At 42.0% G+C, this 25502-nt stretch overlaps 2 protein-coding genes across 2 annotated transcripts in view; both read right to left on the reverse strand.

Annotated features, from left to right (window-relative positions):
* LOC310999494 (aldehyde dehydrogenase, mitochondrial-like) overlaps window positions 1–25502 on the reverse strand; it is a 166320-nt gene that overhangs the window by 12008 nt on the left and 128810 nt on the right. The window lies entirely within an intron of this gene.
* Window positions 1194–21106, reverse strand: sacm1lb (SAC1 like phosphatidylinositide phosphatase b). Its single transcript, XM_083989937.1, has 20 exons — window positions 21073–21106; window positions 18932–19029; window positions 17228–17302; window positions 16294–16421; window positions 14966–15115; window positions 14186–14245; window positions 13388–13421; window positions 13046–13147; window positions 10741–10826; window positions 8788–8874; window positions 8586–8654; window positions 8309–8388; window positions 7203–7301; window positions 5988–6126; window positions 5797–5866; window positions 5074–5146; window positions 4287–4380; window positions 4008–4100; window positions 3169–3226; window positions 1194–1975 (listed from the first exon to the last, which is right to left on the reverse strand). The coding sequence occupies exons 1-20, from the start codon at window positions 21099–21101 to the stop codon at window positions 1839–1841; spliced, it is 1761 nt and encodes a 586-aa protein (XP_083846063.1). The 5' UTR covers window positions 21102–21106; the 3' UTR covers window positions 1194–1838.

The following is a 25502-nucleotide window of genomic DNA, read 5'->3' on the forward strand; positions in this document are numbered from 1 at the left end:
AAGCATCTCTTCTTGTTTTACAAGATTAATGTCTTTTGTGCATTGTCCCTGTTTTAAATAAATAAATTCATTCATTCATTCATTGATCGTTGAATCAATATATACAGTAATAAAATAAAGAACAGTGGTGAATGAAGAGCGTTCATTCAACAACCAGTCAGTCTGTGTTTTATTTATACATTTTTATTTCAGTGTAATAATAATTAATATCTAAACGTTCCAGACCGGTTCATATCATTAAGGCTTTTATGAAGTCGGGTCCGACTGACGGGTCTGGATCATCATGAACCTGAACAAACGGAGGTTCCTGCGTGCGGCCTGTTGATACAGAAGCATAAATCTACCTGTACAGAGACTGACGTACATTAGTTTGTCTGTTTGTTTTGTTTTGTTTTGTTTGTCATGCGTGCGACTGCTCCATCAAAACCAGTCAGAACCAGTCCAGTACGTCTCAGACTGGACTGCGGCGTCTTTGGACCGTGAAGTCTTGAACAGACCTCAGAGACTTTTAAAAGGATAGTTCAACATTTTTGGCAAATTGGCCCATTGCCATAATCCCTATAGTCATAGCAGTAGGTTTGTTACCTTTAATTGTTGGTGCAAGCTGTTTTTAGAACAGCGGAGCAGAGCCGTGAGCTGCTCAGAGCTACACTACGGAGGCTAATGGGATTTCTTGGTTTCCCTCATCAAACTCATCAAATACACAATCCAACAACTCCAAAACGCTCTGGTGGACAAGTTGTGACCTGCACATTCACCACGCTATGAGATAATAACAGAACGTTACCAGACAGAGTTGTTTTAGAGGTAAATTCATGCAAAACTGCTAATGCACATTCCCGTCGGGGGCAGTTTTTCATCAAGCAGTCTCTGAATTTCCCTCTAAAACAACTCTGTCTGGTAACGTTGTGTTATTATCTCATAGCGTGGTGAATGTGCAGGTCACAACTTGTCCACCAGAGCGTTTTGGAGTTGTTGGATTGTGTATTTGATGAGTTTGATGATGAAGGAAACCAAGAAATCCCATGAGCCTCCGTGGCGTAGCTCTGAGCAGCTCACGGCTCTGCTCCGCCGTTCTAAAAATAGCTTGCACCAACAATTACAGGTAACGAACCTACTGCTATGACTATAGGGATTATTATGGCAATGGGGTCCATTTTTCCAAAAATGTTGAACTATCCCTTCAAGCAGCATTTACTGTAAATTCAAACCCGGGACAGAATCACTGCAACGTGGATGAAAACATGTTGGCAACAGCAACAAAAAAAAAAAAAACCCAAAAAGGAAACGAAACAACAAAAATAAAGAGAAAGAGAAAGACAGAGAGAAATGAACAAACGGTACAGTACACCGAGTAAATAAACCAGCGTCAGCTCGCAGCAGCTGCTCTGATCCGATCCGATCTGATCCCAGTACATCCATCCAGTAAAAAGGACAAACAGGAAACGTGACGTAGAAGGTCCCAACACACATCCAGTAAGAGTCCAGTAAAACCGGTGGAGCAGACAGTCCTGTCCACCTGGTGACCGCTGCCGTGTGGACAGCAGCGCCCTCGTGCACACACACACACCCACACACACCTCCTCCACCCATCCATAGTCTTTGTCTTTCCACTTCCAGCTGTGCACGAGGTCGACCCCCCCTCCTCCTCTTCCTCCTCCTCTTCCTCCTCCACCACCTCCTCCTCCATCCACCGTCCCTCAGTAAAGGCTCCAGGCTCGTTGATGCTGATGTTGATGCTGTTGCCGGGGGTAGAGTGACGACGACGACGACGGTGGCGGCGGCGGCGATGAGGCGGTGAGCTCTCCGGGGCCGAGCTGCTTTCCACACACACACATTCAGTCCAGCTTCTCCTTCTGCACCAGCCGCGGCGCGTCGACGAAGTCGCGGCCGTTGAACAGGATGAGGCCGCCCGTCACCACGCTGGCCGTCCCCCAGAACAGCACGTAGGCCAGAGTCTCCGTCCACGTGTCGCCTGAAGGAGGACGAGGAGGAGGAGAGGAGGAGGAGAAGACAATGAGTACATTTACATGCAGTCAATAACTCTTTCATAACCGGAATATTAGCAAAAACCTGGATAACCCTTTTGAAAAACCCAAACTGACCCCTGGGCTACCGGCACACTCCTATTCTAACCCGAATATTTGGTCATGTATACGCCTATCAGGATATCCCCATCGAAAGGAACATTAATTTGTGTTCTGCGCATTTTCAGGGTTCCCACTCTTTTCTTGAAATCATTTTCCAGGACATTTTCAGTCGCTACAGTCTGACAGAGATGTTATTATGTCACGTAGCTACATCCCCCATCCCATTCATGCTTTGAAGAAGTCTTCTTTTCAACAGTTGTACCTTATATTGTACATTTAACCAGTTTGTTTCTATGTTTATTCCTCTCTCACCCCCAGAAGTCTGATTTAAAGGGATAGTTCAACATTTTGGCAAACTGGCCCATTGCCATTATCCCTATAGTTTTAGGAGTAGGTTCGTAAAAATAGCTTGCACGGACAATTAAAGGTAACGAACCTACTGCTAAAACTATAGGGATTCTGGCAATGAGCCAATTTGGCAAAATGTCGAACTATCCCTTTAAAGATGTGCAGTCTGTGGCTCTGACTTATGTATGAAATAATCTCTTACATGCTTAGAAATTATGACAAATTTATCATAGAACAACGCAAAAAACTAAAAGTCTCTTTTTTTCTCACTCGTCATTTCTTTGGAAAACAAATTCTTAGTGGGGCCTGAAAAAGTCAAACAGAGCTCTGGTAACTGATAATAATAATTTTCCAGGACAACTCAAGCTTTTTCCAGGAAATTTCACTTTGTCTCCCATTTTCCAGGTTTTCCAGGTATTCCAGGATGAGTGGGAACATGGTGAAATGCTAGATAACACCACACTGTTGGAGCGAGGAGGAAACAAATCACTTCATAAGTGATGAAAGACATGTCATCAAAATCACGTCTTTTGTGGACGGTAGAAAGCGAGATCGCCGTGCTGCTGCTGCTGCTGTTGTTGTTGTTGTTGTTTTGGATACAGGAAGAAGAAGTGGAAATGACGCACATTTTTAATTTTTAAGATTTGATCCAAAATGTGAACAACTGAAGGAGCCGTGAAGATGAACGAGCTCTGATCTGGGGTTGGTGTTGAGATGCAGTTTGTCTTACCGGCCATCAGCAGGCAGATGATGCACATGGAGAAGGCGACCACCATGATGATGGGCAGCTGCAGGAGGAAGAGGAGGAGGAGGAAGAGGAAGATGACAGGAGTTATGTTAAACATGTGTAGTCTATTATACACCTTTACTTTTTTTGCTTTAATATCATGTATTATGTTCTTCTTTTTATGTGTGCCCTTTTTTGGAACTGAAGGAAAGTGTGAATTGGTGCTCTGCTACATGGACATGTTTTGCTTAGAAGTAAACGGATCGAAGGCAGATGTTATAAGAGAGATGAAGATGAATTAATAGTAATAGTTGAAATAATGAGTGACTCTTGTGAAATGTACCCTGGGAGAATGTGTTTCTTGTCAATCACATTTTTCCTGTGAGAGCCTTTTCTAAGTTTATGTTAGCCTCGTCCAGAGGATGAATGCAAGGTCGTAAAATTCTATAGGCTAGATCCTGTCTCATGTTCGTAGATGCAAAACATGAACTGCCTATGTTAAACAGTTACAGGAATTGTTTAGATTAACAGAATAATGGATTGTTCGGATGGATTATGGTAAGCTATATCCTTATGTTGGGAGAAGGTGGAGTTTTGGAGTTAGAAAGCATATAAAGCTATGGTTTTGAGCCATAGGGAGAGAGATCTCACATTGGCACCAGAGATGCTTCAAGATTTGGCATTTTTTGTACACTGTTCTTCTTCTTGTTAATAAACTACTTTTTGAACACAAGTGAAGACGTGTCGGCGCCGGTGATCCCTTCTTTTCATCAACACATCAATATACCAAACATGTCACACAGATAAATAAACCTCATCAGTCCTGAGTTTCTCTCTCTCACCGTCAGGAACTTCCAGTCTTTGGGGTCACGCAGCGGTGTGGTCCAGTCAGCTTCGTCCACGGCGTAGTTCCCCAGGAACAGGTCGATAGAGTCCTGCAGCAGACGGTACAGATGTTACAGATGTTACAGATGTTTCCACAGCTGATCAGCTCCAAATTTCACGTTTCATTCGAGCATTTTCATTCAGTTGGGACATCTAAACCATTTGGCTCCGCCTCTGTGTAAACCGACCTTGTGATTGGTCGGTTTGAAACAGGAAGTAGCCAGTAGTTCACTCACCTGTCTGTAGCCGTCAGAGAAGTTGTTTTTGTAATATCGGATCATGGAGTTCCAGCCGTCCATCAGCAAACCCCACTGCGTCCTCTTCCCCGTCCTGAAACATCAACGACAACGAGTCGACGGCATCAATACGTATCATTGGTGAGATGTGCTTTTATTTTGAAATTCTCCTAGAGCGACTGCTGCAATTTCATATTTCATTCACAAAGACGTGTGTGGGAGTAAATTACTAAAAGATAATTAGTTTGAGACTCTAAACAAGATTAAATCCTGCTTTAATGTAAACAGATAAGAATTTAATGTTCTTTCAGTTTTGTTTTATAGAAGGTGAAAATTGTAAAGATCAATAAATCTGAATGTGACACTGAAGTGAACAGGACGACGATTAAAAAAATACGATTTGTTTTCATTTAAAAGTCTGGTCGAGCTCAGAAATAATAATCTCAAATCATATTCTACTTGCTTTTTGTGATTTGATATGAATAGAAGTGATTGTGTAAACGACAGGAAGAAGGAGGAGAAAGATGAGGATGAAGAGAAGGAGGAAGAACAAGGAGGAGAAAGAGGAAGAGGAGGAGAAAGAGGAAAATGAAGAGAAGGAGGAGGAGAAAGAGAAAGACGGGGGAGAAAGAGGAGGAAGAGGAGAAGAAAACTAACACTGGCACTTTGACAGAAATGTTAATTAATGTGCACTGTCCTCTCCAAATAAAAAAAAAGAGGAAAATGAAAAGAAGGGGGAGGAGGGGGAGAGAGAGGAGGATCCAATCAAACTCATTTAAACTCTGACCTGGTGAAGTCGGTCTTCAAGGCTCCAGTTCCTGCGTACTGCTTCGCACAGGCGTCGGCGTTGTCGGCCCAGGCTGCAGGAGGAGGAGGAGGAGACGGTGAGGAGGTGAGTGGGTGTGTGTGTGTGTGTGTGAAGGAGGGTAAAGCAGAGAAGGAGGAAGAAGGGGGAGAAAAAGGAGGAGGAGGAGGAGGAAGGAGGAAAAGGAGGAGGAGGAGGAGGAGAAGGACGGAGGAGAAAGAGGAGGAAGAGGAGGAGAAAGATGTAGTAGATAGAGGAGGAGGAAGAAGGAGGAGAAAGAGGAGAAAGAGGAGGAGAAAGACGTAGTAGATAGAGGAGGAGGAAGAAGGAGGAGAAAGAGGAAAATGAAGAGGTGGAGGAGGAGGAGAAAGATGGAGGAGGAAGGAGGAGAAAGAGGAAAATGAAAAGAAGGAGGAGGAGGAGGAGAAAGACGGAGGAGAAAGAGGAGGAAGAGGAGGAGAAAGACGGAGGAGGAGAAAGACGGAGGAGGAGGAGGAGAAAGACGGAGGAGAAAGAGGAGGAGGAAGAAGGAGGAGAAAGAGGAAAATGAAAAGAAGGAGGAGGAGGAGGAGAAAGACGGAGGAGAAAGAGGAGGAAGAGGAGGAGAAAGACGGAGGAGGAGAAAGACGGAGGAGGAGGAGGAGGAAGAAGGAGGAGAAAGAGGAAAATGAAGTGTGTGTGTGTGTGTGTGTGCGATGATCTCACCGTTCTTGAACATCTTCTCAAAATCCAGCTGCTCCTCGACCTGCTGACCCACGTGCAGGATGCCCATCTTCTACAGGTGAACAAAACAAACAAACAAACAGATCTCAGACCAGATGTTCGATGATGACGATGCTGAAGCTAAAACATCTGGCGCTTGGCGGCGCTCGGCGGCGCTGGTCGTCGTTGGTTACCCGTAGCTGCGACTGCAGCGAGCGGCGCGCCAGCAGACTCTGGATCACGTTGGTCCGGTCCAGACAGTCCATGCAGTTGCTCCGGAACGTTCCCTCCTGGTTCAGCATCACCTTCCCATCGGCGTCCACCAGGAAATACCTGCACACACACACACACACACACACACACACACACACACACACACACACACACACACACACACACACACACACACACACACACACACACACACACACACACACACACACACACACACACACACACACACAGTCAGTTGTGATGTTTACATATCCACCTCTTTCCGAACGTCAAAAACGTAAAAGCCGTTTTTGCTCTTCCAGTGGAATTTTATGTTTACGTTTCCATGGTGTCGGTAGTCGCGGTAAATGCATGGATTTTTTTTTTTTTTCAATGAAAATCTGTAAAACGCATGGATCATCACACCGGCTTTTAACAATGGATATCACACAAATTGACATCCGTGTTAAAGGGATAGTTCACCCAAAATTCAAATTTCACTCATTATCTCCTCCCCCTCATGTGGACTAAGGGCTGGGAGAAGTTTCAGAGTCCTCCGTGGCTTCTCTGAGTTACAGGGGGTCTCGGCGTAGCAGTGCATGTCCATATGACGGTTGCAAATGGATACCAACTGTCTTCGTAACAAAAAGACACACCAAAAAACATCCAAATACCTCCATAGTGCTCGTATGTAATGTCCATCTTGTATTGAAGCCCTGAAATGCGAAATTGTTTGGAAAAAATTAAATACGTCTATATTTCAAGCTTGTTTGCAGCGGAAGCTTCTCGAAGCTCCTCTTCCCGGTTCGTCCAAATCTTGCGAGATTTGCACCGGCGTCAGTGCGAATACTGACGCCGGTGCAAATCGCCAAGTGGTATCCATTTGCAACCGTTATATGGACATGCACTGCTACGCTGAGACCCCCTGTAACTCAGAGAAGCCACGGAGGACTCTGAAACTTCTCCCAGCCCTTAGTCCACATGAGGGTGAGTAGATAATCAGTGAAATTTCAATTTTGGGTGAACTATCCCTTTATAAGGCAGCGTTAATAGATTAAACGACTGGAAACCATGGAAACGTAAACATACAATTCCACCGGAAATACAAAACCAGCTTCCGGTTTTGACCATTAGACGACGTTGGGAAACTTGTGGATAAACGATGTAAAAGTGTTGCAGTGTTTTGTGTCTCTGACCCGAACTCGTCCTGCGTCTCGGCCACCAGGTCGAGGAGCAGCTGCAGGCGGTGCCACCGCATCCGGCTGCACTCCTTATGGAAGTCAAAGGCCACGTACCTGCAGGAGGAGGAGCAGAGGAGGAGGAGATGTGAGGAGGAGGAGGAGGAGGAGGAGGAGGAGATGTGAGGAGGAGGAGGAGGAGGAGGAGGAGGAGGAGGAGGAGGAGGAGGAGGAGGAGGGGGAGGAGGAGGAGGAGGAGGAGGGGGAGGAGGAGGAGGAGGAGATGTGAGGAGGAGGAGGAGGGGGAGGAGGAGGAGGAGGAGGAGGAGGAGGAGGAGGAGGAGATGTGAGGAGGAGGAGGAGGAGGAGGAGGAGGAGGGGGAGGAGGAGGAGGAGGAGGAGGGGGAGGAGGAGGAGGAGGAGATGTGAGGAGGAGGAGGAGGGGGAGGAGGAGGAGGAGGAGGAGGAGGAGGGGGAGGAGGAGGAGGAGGAGGAGGAGGAGGAGGAGGAGGGGGAGGAGGAGGAGGAGGAGGAGGAGGAGGAGGAGGAGGAGGAGACATGAGGCTGTGAAGGAGCTGAGGATGGAGGAGAAGGAAGAGGTGGAGGAGGAGGAAGAAGGAGGAGAAAGAGGAGAAGGAGGAAGAGAAGGAGGAAGAGGTGGAGGAGGAGGAAGAAGGAAGAGAAAGAGGAGAAGGAGGATCTAGGAGGAGAAAGTGAAGGAGGAGGAGAAGGAAGAAGAAGGAGAAAGAGAAGGAGGAGGAAAAAGGAGGAGGACAAAGAGAAGGAGGAGGTGGAGAAAGAGGAGATGGAGGAAGAAGGAGGAGAAAGAGGAGGATGAAGAGAAGGAGGAGGTGAAGGAGGAAGGAGGAGGAAGAAAAGGAAGAGAAAGAGGAAGAGAAAGAGGAAAAAGAGGAGGAGAAAGAGAAGAAAGAAGGAGGAGGAGAAGGAGGAAGAGGAGGAGGAGGAGGAGGAGGAAGAAGAAAGAGGAGGAGGAGGAGGCCGAAGGAAGAGAAAGAGGAGGAGAAAGAGGAGGATGAAGAAGGAGGAGAAAGAGGAGGATGAAGAGAAGAAGGAGAAGGAGGAGGAGGAGGAGGAGGAGGAGGAGGAGGAGGAGGTGCTGTTACTTGATCATGCCGTTCCCCAGACTCGACACCATCTTGTCGAAGGCCAGTTCCAGAGGTTTCTCTGAACCTTTCTGGTTGATCTGAGAGAGAAACAACAATAAACAGCAACAAAGTGAGAAATTAATGTAAACAAACATGAAAACTTCAAACATATTATTATTATTATTATTATTATTATTATTATTATTATTATTATTATTATTATTATTATTATTATTATTATTATCATTATTATTAATAGTGTTATTGTTATTATTATTGTCAGGTTTGCTCTCACCAGGTTGAGAATAACTTGTCGTCCATAGAGAATAATCTGTGAGTCAAAGTGTCTCTGGAAACCGTCGAGCTACGGAGAGAGAGAGGAGACACACTGTCAGACAGACACACACTCACTGTGACACACACACACACACACACACACACACACACACACACACACACAGACACACACACACACTCTGAGGTGGAGAACGACTTACATGGTTCACGGTTTTGTTGATCTGTGGTTTGGGTTTGTATTTCAGGTTCGGCCTCTGGGACCAGTAGAACGGGATGGAGCCTCTGGTCTGAGGGAGGGAGAGAGAGACAGAGAACTTTTTATATATATATATATTTATTTATTTATTTTTACTTATTTATTCTATAATATTACTAATTAATTAAAGCAGAAGTAAGCGATCCGGTCGTTTTGGCTAATGCTGCGTTCCAGGCAGGCTTTTGAAACCGTAAATTACAGCTTCAAGTCACAACTTACGACTTAGTAGCGTTCCAGGCAACCCACTCGTGTTTTTCCGACCTGTTTTACCTGTGAAAGTCACTATAACGGCCACTCGTAACTTCCGACCCGTGAACTCGTACCAGATCGAACTGGTACGACTTCACAGGTCGGAAAAGAACGAGTTACGAGTTGCCTTGAACGCACCATAACGTCTTGCCAGCCGATGGAGTTAGCAGCCCCCGCCCTCGTCATGGATCTATTGGTCCTCGTCGCTACGTCACCACATTCACGCGCATCCCTTGGCTGCACACACAGCCCTTCATGCCGTTCTCTCTCCTCATTGGATAAAGGTTGTAGGATACAAGAAATGTTTTCTCCTCGGCTCAGAGCAGAGGGACTGACAGACCCGTGTTTCAGACCAAACACTCTATATAAGTGATTGCTGTCGGAAGATATACTGTAACTATTTAAGACTTATATTAACACAAAAATATCGCTTACTTCTGCTTTAACTATCTATGTATTTGTTTTAACTCTGCTGTCCCAATGCTTTGGCAATATTGTATATAACAGTCATGCCAATAAAGCAAATTGAAATTGAAATTGAATTGAGAGAGTAAGTTGGTTGATGCTCCACATACAGCAGCTTCCTGTCACAGTCATGTGACCATTGACCACAACTTGAACTAGAAGAAGTTTGTGTTTCGTCTGTTTGCTCTCATGTTTCTGTCCTGTTGTAATGTTCCAGCTGCTGTTTTGCACCTTTTTTTTTTTTTTTTTTACACAGCTGTTTTCTAAAGTCAAGATTTCCAGATTTATTTCTTGTCACTTGTATGTACTGTATATATTAAAAGTCAAGGCCAGCTTAATTTGAGGTATTTTATACTGTTCATCAAACATCATTATTTGCTAACAGAGATACTGCCAAAAAAACAAGAAAAATAGTGCAGAGATAAAAAATAAAAATAAAAAGTTTAATATATAGTAATGATATAGTTTATTGTTTGTTTTTTGGGGGGGTTGCTATAGAGTGAATTACCTAATCATTTATTTATTTGAGTTATGATATGAATTTATGGTGTGTGTGTATAAAAAGTTGAGAGATATGTAGTATGCACATACTGATTACATGTTTTTATCTACGTATTTCTATGTCATTAAATGTATGTTTTGTTGTAGATGTATGTTGTTGAATATGTTATGTTTTGTTGTAGTTTTATGTTGAATACGTGTTGTTTTATATTTGTTGTTAAAAAAAAAAAATATATATATATATATATATATATATATATATATATATATATATATATATATATACTCAGTATTATGAATTGAATTGAATTGAACTTACATAGGTGGTCTTTTGCTATAAACTACCTAAATTGTGTTTCGTAACAGAAGAATGAAGAGGAAGGAAAACACACCATAGGTTTCATGTTTCACAATGTGTCACTCGTCTGTGAATATGAAAACGATTTCATGGTGTTTGTGGTTTTGCTGGTTGTCTGAAGCTGTTTGGTGTGAAATAGATACAAACACAAACACTTTTCACACCTTGAAAACACGACATTGGAGTGTGTTGTGTTGTCTGTGCAGTTGTTTTTGCTCTCTGTGTATTTGTTTTTATGTCTCTTCTAAACTTCTTGAGTTAAATCGTCACTCAAACAGACGGGACACAGACTGAAGACTGTAGATCGCTGCGTCTCTGACTCACCTGGACGAACGAGGCCTTGGCGCTGTTGAACTGGACGATCTGCTCCGTCTCCACGTAGTTTGCAGCGTGACCTTCAGAGTCGATGCCTGCAGAGACAAAGACAGGAGAGAAGCTTCAGAGCTGCAGAGACAAAGACATGTTTTCATTCTCAGTTTTGTCCTCAGTGGTACCCAGGGGGCAAAGCAAAAAAACGGACACGGAGCGTTGTAAAAGGTTTGACACCAGAAATGATATGTAGGAACTTCAAGGATTAAAACCTGGGTGGACAACCCGGTCAACTAGCTGCTGGAAAGCTACAGGGGGCTTAAACCCCTTTCTTGGGTCATTTTGCTGGCGAAATGATGTAAATGCAAGTATTTAGGTACTACAATGGCAAAAATAGTCATACAACTATAAAATTTGGCAGAGAGTATCTTGACACATAGGGGGAGGCATGGAAAAAAGATTCTGGGGTTTGTTGCAACTCGATTTTAAGATATCACCCTCAACATCCCAAAAAAGACCAAAAAAAGTACTGTTCGCCTGACAAATTCTTATGAAAATTATTATTTTTCAGCACTTTATGGAGAATATCTATGCTTAACATGTATATAGAAAATGTCCTTAATTCATAAGCTTCCATATGAGTCCAAGCTAGCCTTTCTATCTCAAAAGCCCCACTTGCTGTGGCCAACGGTCTTCTCTATCTATCTGTTCACTTTGGGTGGACCAGAAATAGAATGGTTTCTGATAATGCAGTTAACATGTAGTTTTTCACAATAGGTGTTACATTGTTTGGAGACAGTCTGTAGCTTTCCAGTAGCTAGTAGAAAGGCTATCTTGGACTCAAATGGAAGCTTATGAATTAAGGAAATTTTCTATATACATGTTAAGCATATATTCTCCATAAAGTGCTGAAAAATAATAATTTTCATGAGAATTTGTCAGGCGAACAGTACTTTTTTTGGTCTTTTTTGGGATGTTGAGGATGATATCTTAACATCGAGTTGCAACAAACCCCAGAATCTTTTTTTCATGCCTCCCCCTATGTGTCAAGATACTCTCTGCCAAATTTTATAGTTGTATGACTATTTCTGCCATTGTAGTACCTAAATACTTGCATTTACATCATTTCGCCAGCAAAATGACCCAAGAAAGGGGTTTAAGCCCCCTGTAGCTTTCCAGCAGCGAGTTGACCGGGTTGTCCACCCAGGTTTTAATCCTTGAAGTTCCTACATATCATTTCTGGTGTCAAACCTTTTACAACGCTCCGTGTCCGTTTTTCAAAAAACTGGGATTTTGCCCCCTGGGTATGGTTCTCAAATTTTTTTCATCAAGGACCCCTAAACTGACACAAATTAAACCACGGACCCCCCCATTGGACAATATTTTAGAGCTGCAACACTTAATCAACTAAAACGCACAATAATCGATTAAAATTCAATTAATCGTCAACTATTTCAATAATCGAATAATTGATTCGGGTATTTTATTTTTTAAAGTCCAAATTCTCTGATTTCAGCTTCTTAAATGTGAATATTTCTGGTTCCTTGTTCCTTCATGACAATAAACTGAGTCTCTCTTTGGTTTGTGGAAAAAACAAGACATTTGAGGACGTCATCTGGAGGTTTGAGAAACACTGATTGATATTTTTCAACATTTTTTTAACATTTTATTGACCAAACAACCAATTAATTAATTAATTAATCATTTAAATAATCAATAGATTAATCTATAATGAAAACGATTGTAAGTTGCAGTCCTTCAAAATTTTGAAACGAACACCAGAAATACACAAATATTTTTTCAGAGACTGAATAACGTTGCAAAAAGTCTCTGCGTCCTCAGCAGACGTCACAGCGTTGATTACACTGCAAAAACTCAAAATCTTACCAAGAATATTTGTCTTGTTTCTTGTCAAAATGTCTCTATTTTAGTCAAAACTAATCTCTTTCCACTTAAAATAAGACTCATCACCTAAAAATTTACTTGTTTTTAGACAGTTTTCCTTGTTTCAAACTAATTTTCAGTTGAGGTACAGTAAGTAGAAAATTCTTCCAGTCAAAGCAAGTTTTTTGTGCTTGTAATAAATGAAACAATTGAAAAATCTGCTTGAAAAAAGTAAAAACTGTCTAAAAACAAGCTACTTTTTTATGTGATGAGTCTTATTTTAAGTATAATTAAATTTGTTTTGACTAGAAATAAGACAAATATTCTTAAGATTCCTAAGATTTTGAGTTTTTGCAGTGTAATCAACGCTGTGACGTCTGCTGATCCAGTGGACATGAGACACGTGAGCGTCCTCTGAAGTGGGCGGGGCCGTCACCTCTGATGTAGTAGCGGACGCCGGCTCTGAAGCAGCTCCTCCTGGAGATGATGCTCCACTCAAACACCTTCCCGTTGATGCAGCTGGACTTCATGAGGATGACTGGTTCAACCGACGAGTTAAGGAGCCGACAGCGTTATATTTAAATAATAATAAAATATCAATATCTGAACGACCGACGTTGTTTTTCTGCAGCTGGTCGAAGATAAAACTACAAGTGAAGCCATAAAGGCTGAGATAAACTGGAAGCACATTATTTACTGCTTCCCTCTGATAACAACAGGTTACTGAGTTACTAAAACACTACTGACTGTGTTACAAGTCAGACAGGAGAAAGGATACAGCCGTGGATGACAGGATACACAAACTTGTGCAGCTAGAAGATGAGAGAAGAGGTCATTAAACAAACAAAAAAAAACTGAACATTTTTATTACAAAAATAGAGATTTTTTTCATTTAACTGTCTGGTTGAGCTCAGAAATTAATTTTTTTTTTTTAAATCCTATATTTAAAGGGATAGTTCACCCAAAATTCAAATTTCACTCATTATCTACTCACCCTCATGTGGACTAAGGGCTGGGAAAAGTTTCAGAGTCCTCCGTGGCTTCTCTGAGTTACAGCGGGGCTCGGCGTAGCAGTGCATGTCCATATGACGGTTGCAAATGGATACCAATGGATACCTTGTTTACAAACAAGCTTGAAATATAGACTTATTTAATTTTTTCCGGGACAATTTCGCATTTCGGGGCTTCAACACAAGACGGACATTACATACGAGCAGCATGGAGGTATTTGGATGTTTTTTGGTGTGTCTTTTTGTTACGAAGACTGTTGGTATCCATTTGCAACCGTTATATGGACATGCACTGCTACGCCGAGACCCCCTGTAACTCAGAGAAGCCACGGAGGACTCTGAAACTTCTCCCAGCCCTTAGTAGATAATGAGTGAAATTTCAATTTTGGGTGAACTATCCCTTTAAAATAAAAATTGTATTGTATAAACATCAAATTCTGATCCATTGAATCAATATAATATCATATCATAATAAAAAGAACTTGTGTTCTGCTGCAGACCCTGGGTCCAACAGTCCCTCAGTGAAACATTGGAATCGAACCTGCGACCCACAACATCAGTCTCACCTCTGGCTGAGCCATGAACTCTCTCAACAGGTGTCCGTTCCACACAAACCGCTGGTCCGCCTGCAACAAGACAGAGAACACACGTTAATAATACAGATGTTAAAACAGAGACAAACCCCTGGGCAGATGTCAGTTTGATTCACAATAAAATAATTAAAAAGACTTCTGATTTGGTATTTAAAGGGATAGTTCACCCAAAATTCAAATTTCACTCATTATCTACTCACCCTCATGTGGACTAAAAAGTTTCAGAGTCCTCTTTGGCTTCTCTGAGTTACAGGGGCTCTCGGCGTAGCAGTGCATGTCCATATGACGGTTGCAAATGGATACCCGAAATGCGAAATTGTTCCGAAAAAAATTAAAAATTAAAAGTCTATATTTCAAGCTTGTTTGGAGGAGCTTCCGCTACAAACAAGCTTGAAATATAGACTTATTTAATTTTTTTCAGAACAATTTCACATTTTGGGGCTTCAATACAAGAGGGACATTACATATGAGCAGCATGGAGGTGTTTGGATGTTTTTTGGTGTGTCTTTTTGTTACGAAGACAGTTGGTATCCATTTGCAACCGTTATATGGACATGCACTGCTACGCCGAGCCCCCCTGTAACTCAGAGAAGCCACGGAGGACTCTGAAACTTCTCCCAGCCCTTAGTCCACATGAGGGTGAGTAGATAATGAGTGCAATTTGAATTTTGGGTGAACTATCCCTTTAACTCCACATTAGACTGTATGTATGTACTGTAATAATGTGTATAAAGTGTATAACGTGTGTCCGACCCTCTCCAGCAGGCTCATCTCCTGGAACTCGGGGCTGGTGTTGGCGAGCCGCTGCAGCGTGTGTGTCAGGTCGTAGTCTGTGGCGAAGTAGAAACCGTCCGTGTGAAGGACGCTGTTGATCATGGACAGGAAGGTTTTATTGTCCTGCATCTGAAACAAGACGAGAAACAAGATGTTTGAGACAAAAGGACCAATATAGGGACACATTTTTATTCATGTGTGATGTAGTTAATTCTCTATTCAGAAAATAAATTTTATTGGATCGCTGTACTTGCTTTAAAGTCACTTTTTAGATAAATGAGGCAGATATTTATTTCTTAAAACAACAATTTGAGTTTAGTTTTACTCATTTCAGCTTAGTTGACACAACCCATATTCCAATAATTATTATTTTGGAACTTATGTTTAATGGGAATTAAACTGCTTTGTGTTGTTGCATGGACACTCTTAGCACTTTTCTATGATTATATATAGTATTTTGGGATGATTGTAGTGTTTTTCTATTGTGTTGATTTGTCTGTCACGATTCATGATGTCTGTCGCGTTGTTGTTATTTTATTGGGATTGCCGAGTTCCCGCCTGCACAACAAATTTACCGTTTGATGCTAATAAAGAAACCTTTTTTAATAGTAATGTGTTATTCTTCGTATACGACCACAGGAAGTGACTTGGACCTCCATCGGTTCTACAGATCTAGATCAGTTTCTGTGTAAGAATCAATATCCACACTGGCTTTTGAAAAAATCTTTCTTTAGTTAAGATTTGTAACACTTCTAGATCAGTCAATTTGTACCTTGCATTTTTTTTATGTAAATTGTTTTTTTTTTTTTCTTTCATTAATTCAGTATCTTTAATTTTTCCATGTAAATTTGTCTTTTTTTCTTTTCTGTTTTTTATGTTATGAATTTCTGTATTATCTTCTTACTTTGAAGACCACCGCTGATGTTTTTTTTTTTACATAGGGGATGTATTGTCATAAGCATTTTTTTGGCTTCCACCTCTCCTGCACAAAGTTTAATTTCACTATTTTCATTGTTTATGCAGGTTATATAATGTGCAAATAAAAAACTTAAAGAAAAGATAGAGCGATTGTCCCTGGACCTGATGAGGCCACATCTGGACAGCTGTTTTTCTGAAAACCTCCCATAAAAACTACAGTATCAGAGCTTTAGGTACACGTCAGTTCAACACCTGAACCGTGTGTGGTATCTTCAGGCCACTCCCTCCCTCCCTCCCTCCCCGCTGGCTGGGAGAGATAACCGTGAGAGTGTCGACCAGGTGGTTTATCACTCAGGCCTCTGCTACCACCTGCAGGACCCTGGTCCTACCTGGTTGTCTGTCAGGTGAAGTATCGTCTTCTTGTAGGAGACGATGTCGAAGTCCAGAGCCTTCCACACGGCGTGGCCCAGCAGGTCCCCGACCTTCTGCTTCTTCGTGATCACCACCAGGTACATACCTGAGACAGAGCAGCACACAGGTGAAGAAGGCCAGCTCTTTGATGAGAAGAACCTGTCCTTTAAACTGCACATCGATAAACTTCTCATTTCTAAACTGAAATTGAAATTAGGTTTCTTTTTTTATGTTTTTCATTGTAAGTCAGAAAACACTTGACCAGCACAACTTTTTTTTACCCTTGTTGGACTACGGAGACCTGCTTTTTATGAACGCTCCTAGTCCATTTGTAAAGAAATAGGATACTGTTCCTTATATGCCGTCACAAATTGTCCATCTTTGAATGTCCGTGGACTCTCTCACTGGCTGACTTTCATTTATAAATCTATTCTTGGACTTTTGCCTACACATGCCTATATATTTGTGTTTACACATGTGTAGAAACCTCAGCCGATATGGCCTGCGTTCTCAGGACATTATACAGATGCAGGTCCCGAAAGTGAGAACAGAAATAGGCAAAAAGTCTTTTAAATTTTCTGTCCCGTCGACCTGGAACGATGTGCAGAAGGACTTGAAATTGACACATCTTGTAACTTTGGGGGAATTCAAGTCAATTATAAAAGACAGAGAATTGAGCTCAATCGGATCGTGTGATTGCATTGTTTAATCATGTTTTCCTGAAATGTGTGATTGTATTTTATTTGTGTGTTGTGTAACTATTTTGCTTTTGTGCTGCCGTCTTGTCCAGGTCACTCTTGGAAATGAGGTTTTAAATCTCAATGAGTTTTTTTACCTGGTTAAATAAAGGATATTGATTGATTGATTGATCTTGGACCACAATCCTCCTCCTCCTCTACAAGCTGAGCTCACCTGCCACCAGACGGATGGTCCCCATGAGTCCACATATCGGCCTGCTCTCCGCTGACGCCGGGACGTCCCTCCTCACTGAGGAGACAACAACACACATCAGGCGTCTTAATGACCTCAAGAACATCATGAGAAACTGTGACGATCACTTTATGTCAACATGGACTATGAATCTTAACATTATAACATTATAACCTTTATTTAAACTCTGAAAAATATTGAGGAGCAACCTCATTTACAATATAGCTGAGACAAAACACAAAACGTTTGAAACATACAGTACCATAAGCATATCCGAAATACCAATAAGTCAAAGTGACAAAGATAAATTGAAAACAGAGAAGTCTAGAGTTAAAAACAGGAGCAGTTGGAGGTAAAATAAGATGCCGTTATGGATTTAAATTGTCCTAATGATAAAAGTGTGGTAAGTTTCAGATGGTTGGACTTTCCAAATCCAGTGTTAACAGAGGGAACCTGCAGTAAGAGCCAGTCCTTCGAACATGCATGATAGAGATTTGCATTAAAAGATACTAAATAGTTAATATAGGATGTTTAACAGACCAGTGAGAGCTTTAAAAAATAAATAAAATCCAGTGTCTATCAACTTTTGCTGAGAGCTGCAGCAGCGTCTTGTTTCTAAAACCAACTAAACCGCTGTTGCTGCTGATATTGTGCTTGTGCTTTTACAAAATGTTGCTTGCTAATCACTGAGCTGATATTTGATCACAGCAGGAGGCCAGGTCATATCCACACATTACACTGCACACACAGAGACCTAGAGTCCAGCTGTAGAAACTCTGGATCACTGGTCATCTCTGTGTCTCCTTCTCTTTACTTTGCTGCAGATTTTATTTAAAAACAGATAAAGTTTCCAAGTCTTTACAGACGTCTTCAGTTCGGTCTTTGCTTCTCTTTAAGGCCGCTGTTATCCAGATGATAAACAGGACATTGTGTTTGAACTTCAGTCTGGTTCCTCTTGCTTTAATGAATGATTTAAATAAAGAGAGCGTGCATGTGCTGTTAATCCCTATTGTGCACTTCATGATTTGGCGCTCCTGTTCCCTGCTTTTATTAGTGCATTATATGGTTATTATGTCACTTATGTCCTATCTCAATGATTTTAATACTGTATCTGCTCCCACTTTACCTGCCCAGGGACTACAGGCGGAAAGTAGCGATTGTTGCTATAACCTGGCTCAAAGTATCTCTTCTTGTTTTACAAGATTAATGTTTTTTGTGCATTGTCCCTGTTTTAAATAAATAAATTCATTCATTCATTCATTGAACCAGAAGTTGAAGGAGCTGGAAGGTCTTACCAAAGAGAGGGTCTGCACCCTGACATGATATCCAGATAAACGGAAGAAAATAGTTGGATGGATCGTTTACAAAAAGCTTGGAGCTGCAGTGTGGACTGTCGGACCTGATCGAGGCTCAATGAAGGTCGAGACTCATCTAGAGGATCGTATCTGGATATGTCCAACTACGAGTGGACTCTGGTACAGAACCAGAACTTGCAGGAGGAATTTGAAGGAGCTGGAGGGTCTTAACCCTGACATGATATCCGGATAAGTGGAAGAAAGTAGTTGGATTGGGCTGTAGGACCTGATCTCAGCTCAGTGACGGACTCTAGAGACTCGTCTGACTGGAGGATCTTTAAAAGCAAACAGGAAGTAGCTGACCAACCACAGTCTCTAGAGGTGGACTCACCTGTCAGCGTCATCTCGGTGGAGACTCTGTCGATGGCCAGGACGTCCTCGGACCCATCGTCACAGGCCTCGATGTAGAACTTCTCCGGTGTGGTCCGCCTGCAGAGACCAACACAACAACCACAGCTGTTAGAAACCTACAACCAAGCCGGCCCGTGGCATAAGCAGTATAGGTATTTTTACCTCTCAAACAGCACCACAGGGACAACACATGTACATTATATAGACTAAATATTGTAAATGTTGTGTGTTTTTTGTCTGTTTAGTTGAATTAATTTCTCATTTATGGCTAAACCCACGTCTCATGAAGTTTGAAATGTAATGTGAAGTCAATATTCAGCTTCTTTTATCTCACATTTGAGACATTTGGTGAAAACAGAATGACAGATAACATTTATGCTCAAACGGCGATTTCATAAAAATGTCATTTTAACTTGTTTTCCACACTTATCTATCAACCTTTATTCATACAATATCCCACTGCTTTTGTAAAGCTAAGACTTTCGTACTACAACCATTTCAAGCACCACAACAGGTTATTCTCATGGCTGTAGAGAGACTAATTTTTTTAATGTCCTCACCCAGGATTTACTCAATGAAATTTTACTGGTTGTTGTGCAAGTTGTGTATCCTCTGTCTTGTGTCAGCTTTCTGCTGCCATCTATGGTGTTCGGGTCAGTTTTGACCAGTGTTTTAAATCAGCTGTAGAATACACTAAAAACATTTTTTTTCATCCAATTTGTTTTTCTTCTCTTAGTTACATGGTTAGGCTTCCTTATCCATGAACATATTGGCTTTAATATTTTTTTGCTGTGGGCCCCTGGGTTTTATTTTTGTCAGTATGACCCTTGGCTTCAACTGAACCTTCCTCTTGTCAGCTTTCTGCTGCCATCTCTGGTGTTAGGGTCGGTTTTGGCACACTGAGGAATACGTTGTCGAAACTGGTCTGTGTGTGTTAAGCGGCAGCGCAGTTTGCGATAAAAAAAACAATGAGAAGGACACGAGTGCTGCTGGCCTTTCTTCTTTTTCTTTAAGTGCAACTTTTGGACGTGCACCTCTTCAGTTTGTTCCTGAAAGTTTTTGGGAGAGTGCGTGTTTTTCTTTGTTTTGGGTCAGTTTTCTTTTGACCCCAGCTGTCCGTCTTGGGTGAGGGATCCCTCCTCTGTTGCTCACCCTGAGGTTTCTCCAGTTTTTCCCTGTTAAAAGGGTTTTCCATGGAGTTTTTCCTCAGTTGATGTGAGGGTCTAAGGGCAGAGGATGTTGTTACGATGCCATGTAAAGCCCTTTGAGACAAACTGTTTGTAAAAACGGGCTATACAAATAAAATTGCTTTGCCTTGCCTAAAACACACTAAAACAATTATTTATCATCCCATTTGTTTCTCATTTCTTGGCTACATTGTTAGACTTCCTTATCCATGAAAAGGTTGGTTTTGCACTTATGATTTCAGTTTGAACTCTCATTATTGTTCTTATTGTTAGTATAACTGGGTCAAAATTGACCCTAACACCATAAATGTCATAATTTTAACCAGAGCATTTTAGAAGTTTGTGAACATTTTTTTTGTTTGTTTTATTTTGTTTAAATAGAGGTTCCTGACACAGTGAAAAGGCCTTGATGCTATAACCAAATGTATGTGGTAGCTACTTGTATGCATTTAAAACCTGAAAACGGGTGTATCTCAGGGTAGCTACATACTGCTACATTATCATTATCAACCAACCACCGACGCTACAGCACCACCTCCCTCCTCCAGCTGCAGGCCGGTGCTGCAGCAGCTAATGCTGGAGCAGCAGCTGTTCGAGAGCCAGGCTCAGGTACCGCTGCTGCAGACGACCCACTGGGCCACATGAGCAGCCGTGGGTCTGATTCCGTGCAGCCAGACCCAGTGTTAGTATCGTTAGTGGACAGACTAGGAGACCTGGTCCTGGTCCTGGTCCTGGTCTAGGATCGGGTGGTGGTATAATAGCACGCCACAGTGATCAGTGACACGGAGGCAGAGTCCGTGCAGCAGCCCGGGGATCCGGTTCGATCCCGGTCCGGACGAGCTGCACTCCGCAGACACACAACAACACACAACACCAACACACACACCACTCTCTCTCTCATATAAACACACACACACACTCCATTAGCACTTACAGGTTGAAGCTCTGATAGGTGCTCGCCATCTTTCCTCCCGTTTGACCTCAGTGACGTGTCACCGACTCACCGGCTACTTCCGCCTGGGTCGGCGCGCGATGCCGCCTCGAGCCGCGGGATGGCGCTGTCAGCACGAGGGACACATAGACACACACACAACAATGGGTTATCTGATTATTCTGAAATATCAAGAATAAAGTTATGCAGTGCTGGCCTAAGCCTCCATGGGGCCCTAAGCTAAATCTTTATTTTGGTGCCCTCTATTACTGCCAATAATTGTTAATAATAAACAAACAAAAAGACAAAGACAAAAACAATAGAACAAACAAAGGACAAACCACAGTTAATGTAACTACATTGGGACAAAACAAAACAACCATAATAAGGCCACAATGGTCAACACTGAGACTGAAATGACAGTAGCCTATATAATGATTAGTGTCAGTTCAACAAATCAGAAATGCATCTTCAGTAAAAAAAAAAAAAAACAGGAACAGGTCACCATGAGATGAGAAGACAGAGCATGCTTGAAAATAATACTATAATACTACATAATAAATAATAAAATAATACAATAATACTATTTCATTTTTTACTCGGTCATTATGAATCATCATATCCTGGCAGGTTTTTACCCATCTATGGTTTTTATTCTGAAATGGCACCAAATTCAGCTAAAAGTGCAGCCTGGGGGTTGATTTACATTTAATCTTCAATGTCACCTATTAGGTCGACTAAAAGTAACAAAATAAACCAACAGACAATGCATTTACTGTAAACACATAATCTGCTTTTTTAAATATTTGGTTTTAAATATCGGACTGCAACGGAAAAGTGCAACAACAATTTGAAATGCAACAATAATTCAATACGTTTTTTGTAATTACGCAGTGTTTCTCTAAGGATCGACAAAAGTTACGCACTAAAGTTTCTTGCCTTTTGGGGGGCCCCCAATAGTCACGAGGCCCCAAGCAGGTGCTTAGTTCACTTATGCTTTGGTCTGAAGTTATGGTTTTAAAAACAAAACCCCATACTGTTAAAACGGATCTCAAATAAGCTGCCAGCACTATCAGACTGGCATAAGATCATATTTAGTCTTTTACCCATGGAATACCAGGGTTCCCACTCTTTTCTTGTAATCATTTTGACTTTTCCAGCTGCTTTTCAGCTGCTACAGTCTGACAGACATGCTATTAGGCCTTACACATCACACAGTGCACACCGTCCCATTCATGCATTGGAGAAGTTGTAGTTTGACAGTTGTACTTTCTTTTGAACATTCAACCAATTTATTTCTATATTTATTTCATTTCTCTCACCCCCAGAAGTTAGATTTAAAGATGTGCAACTTATGGCTCTAACTTATCTATGAAATGATATCTTACGTGCTCAGAAATTAAGACAAATGTATCATAGAACAATGCAAAAACATATTGTTTTTGTTTTTAAACCACACCTAAAACAGCTCTCTTTTCTCGGTGGGCACATCTTTGGAAAATAAATCCTTATCGGGATCTGAAGAAGTCAAATAGAGCTCTGGTAGCTGATGTCACCATGTGATAAATAATTTTCCACGACAACTCAAGCTTTTCCAGGACTTTTTACCCTTTTTTCTCAATTTCCACGTGTTTTCCATGACTGGATAATTGGTCAACTATTTTCCAGGTTTTCCAGGACGCGTGGGAACCCTGAATACCTGACATACTGGGCCAAAGGTAAAATTGGTGTATTTTTTGACATATGGACTCAATTTTTTGGATTATGTGGGACCCTGGATATCTGCTATATTTTGGAAGACATTTCCAAAACCACGGAATGATGATTGAATTTGTGGGGGAGCCTTATTTGTCTGTATTTCTCGCTTTTCCTTTCTTTTTCTCTCCTTTTTTTTCACTCTCTCTTTTCTTATACCATACCATACCAACTTTATTTATAAAGCACTTTAAAAACCCAGTGGACCAAAGTGCTGTACAAAATCACACACAAAATATACAATTGGCATAAGACACAAAATGTACATAAAACACAACAGAAAATAATAAAGAATAAAATAAAGTGCATTTAAAATAACACTATACCAAACCAATAAAACAATTAAAACATAGCGCATAGGTGAATTAGTCAAACAATAAATAACTAACAGCAGAATAAAAGACATCAATTTAAAACGGGGTCAAAGGCTATGGAGAACAGGTGAGTTTTGAGGTGCTTTTTTAAAAACATGCAGCGATGGAGCTTGTCTGATATCAAGAGGTCGTTCCATAACTTTGGTGCCACAACTGAAAAAGCGCGGTCCCCTTTGAGTTTGGTGGTCATTTTTGGGACTTTCAGGAGCAGCTGGTCAGCTGACCTGAGGGGGCGTGTAGGGGCGTAAGGTTCTAACAGCTCAGAAAGGTATGGTGGGGCCAGGCCATTAAGAGACTTAAAAACAAATAAAATAATTTTAAAATTAATCCTAAAACGAATGGGCAGCCAGTGTAGCGCAGTTAAAATGGGGGTAATATGCTCACGTTTATTTATGCCACTTAAAAGGCGTGCAGCAGCATTTTGTACCATCTGAAGACGGGTGATGGCGGATGCGCTAACCCCTACATATAAGGCATTACAATAGTCTAGCCGACTATAAGCGTGGATGGTCATCTCTAGGTGCTGCCTTGAGAGAATATGTTTGATTAGCCTTATGAGAATGATATTTATATATTATGTGTATATGTGCATATACAGTATGTGTGCTTGTATGCATGTGTAGTATGTGTGTACATTTGTAATCTTTCTGAATACCACTTGTAAGACAAGACTGTGCTGTGGGATCTGTTCTGGAGTTGGGGTGTGTGTGTGTGGGGGGTTCATAAATGGGGAAAAAAGCACTGATTTAGTTAAGTTAGTTAGTTGGTTTAGTTAAAGTTCCCTTTTGGAAGCCAAAAAGAGTCCTATGTTCCCCGCTGTTGCTGGTCGATGGACTCTCTCTACTTATCTGGACTCTATCTGGCCTGTCTAGCCTCTACCTGGTCTTTTTACTAAACTTAACCAACTCCTTTCTTCATTGCCTAAACCCAACCAATGGGACAATGCCACTTCTCACTCAAAGTCACAACTCAACTTCTCACTCAAAAATAGGCAAAAATCTGCAAAGTCACAACTCCACTTCCAGGTATGGGCAGTGGCGTGCACAGACTTTTTGAAGGGCAGGGGCGAAAAGGAAAAAAAGGGGCACCTAATAGCGCGTCCTCGCCACTGAAGAGGGCACTTTAGCACGCGTCTTGGCTTCCCTGAGGTCACTTTAGCACATGTTTTGGCTCCTAGATGTGGCTCCTAGAGGGCACTTTCAGGGCTGCCAAGTTTCAGAAAATGACAAGAGTGAGAAAAATTTGGCCTTTTTAAACGTTGATTTGGCCTGTTTTATAATATCAATACCTTAAGACTAAAAAACATCGATGTGGCCGGTTTTAACACGTGTTTTGGCTCCCAAGAGGGCACTTTAGCACACGTTTTGGCTCCTAGAGAGCACTTTAGCACGCATTTTGGCTTCCAAGGGCACTTTAACATGTGTTTTGGCTTCCAAGAGGGCACTTTAACATGTGTTTTGGCTCCTAGAGGGCACTTTAGCACACGTTTTGGCTAACCATGAGGGCACTTTAGCACACGTTTTGGCTTCCAAGGGCACTTTAACATGTGTTTTGGCTCCTAGAGGGCACTTTAGCACACGTTTTGGCTAACCATGAGGGCACTTTAGCACACGTTTTGGCTTCCAAGGGCACTTTGACATGTGTTTTGGCTCCTAGAGGGCACTTTAGCACACGTTTTGGCTAACAATGAGGGCACTTTAGCACATGTTTTGGCTCCTAGAGGGCACTTAAGCACGCGTTTTGGCTCCCAAGAGGGCACTTAAGCACGCGTTTCAGCTCCTAGAGGGCACTTTAGCACACGTTTTGGCTCCTAGAGGGCTCTTTAGCACACGTTTTGGCCCCCATGAGGGCACTTGAGCACACGTTTTAGCTCCTAGAGGGCACTTTAACACACGTTTTGCCCCCCATGAGGACACTTTAGCACGTGTTTTGGCTTCCAAGAGGGCACTTTAACGCGCGTTTTGGCTCCCAGGGGGCACTTTAGCACGCGTTTTTCAACAATTGGGCCACGAGGGGGGGCGACCGCCCCCCCTGCCCCCCCCCTGTGCACGCCACTGGGTATGGGTACAAATATTGCATGTTCCCCGGGTCCTTTTGGGGAAAAGCGGGGAACATAGGACCCTTTTTCTAAAATAGGGAGATGTTCCCCGGTCTGGACACAGCGGGGAACATAGGACCCTTTTTTTAGAAAAAACTTTACTTCCAATCCTCTCTTTTTAAAGCAGATATCAGCTTCACGGCCGTTTCGGCTAATGCTGCGTTCAAGGCAGGCTTTTGAAACCGTAAGTTACAGCTTCAAGTCAC

This window comes from Trachurus trachurus (genome assembly GCF_905171665.1).
Source record: "Trachurus trachurus genome assembly, chromosome: 16".
In the NCBI taxonomy this organism is placed as follows: Eukaryota; Metazoa; Chordata; class Actinopteri; order Carangiformes; family Carangidae; genus Trachurus; species Trachurus trachurus.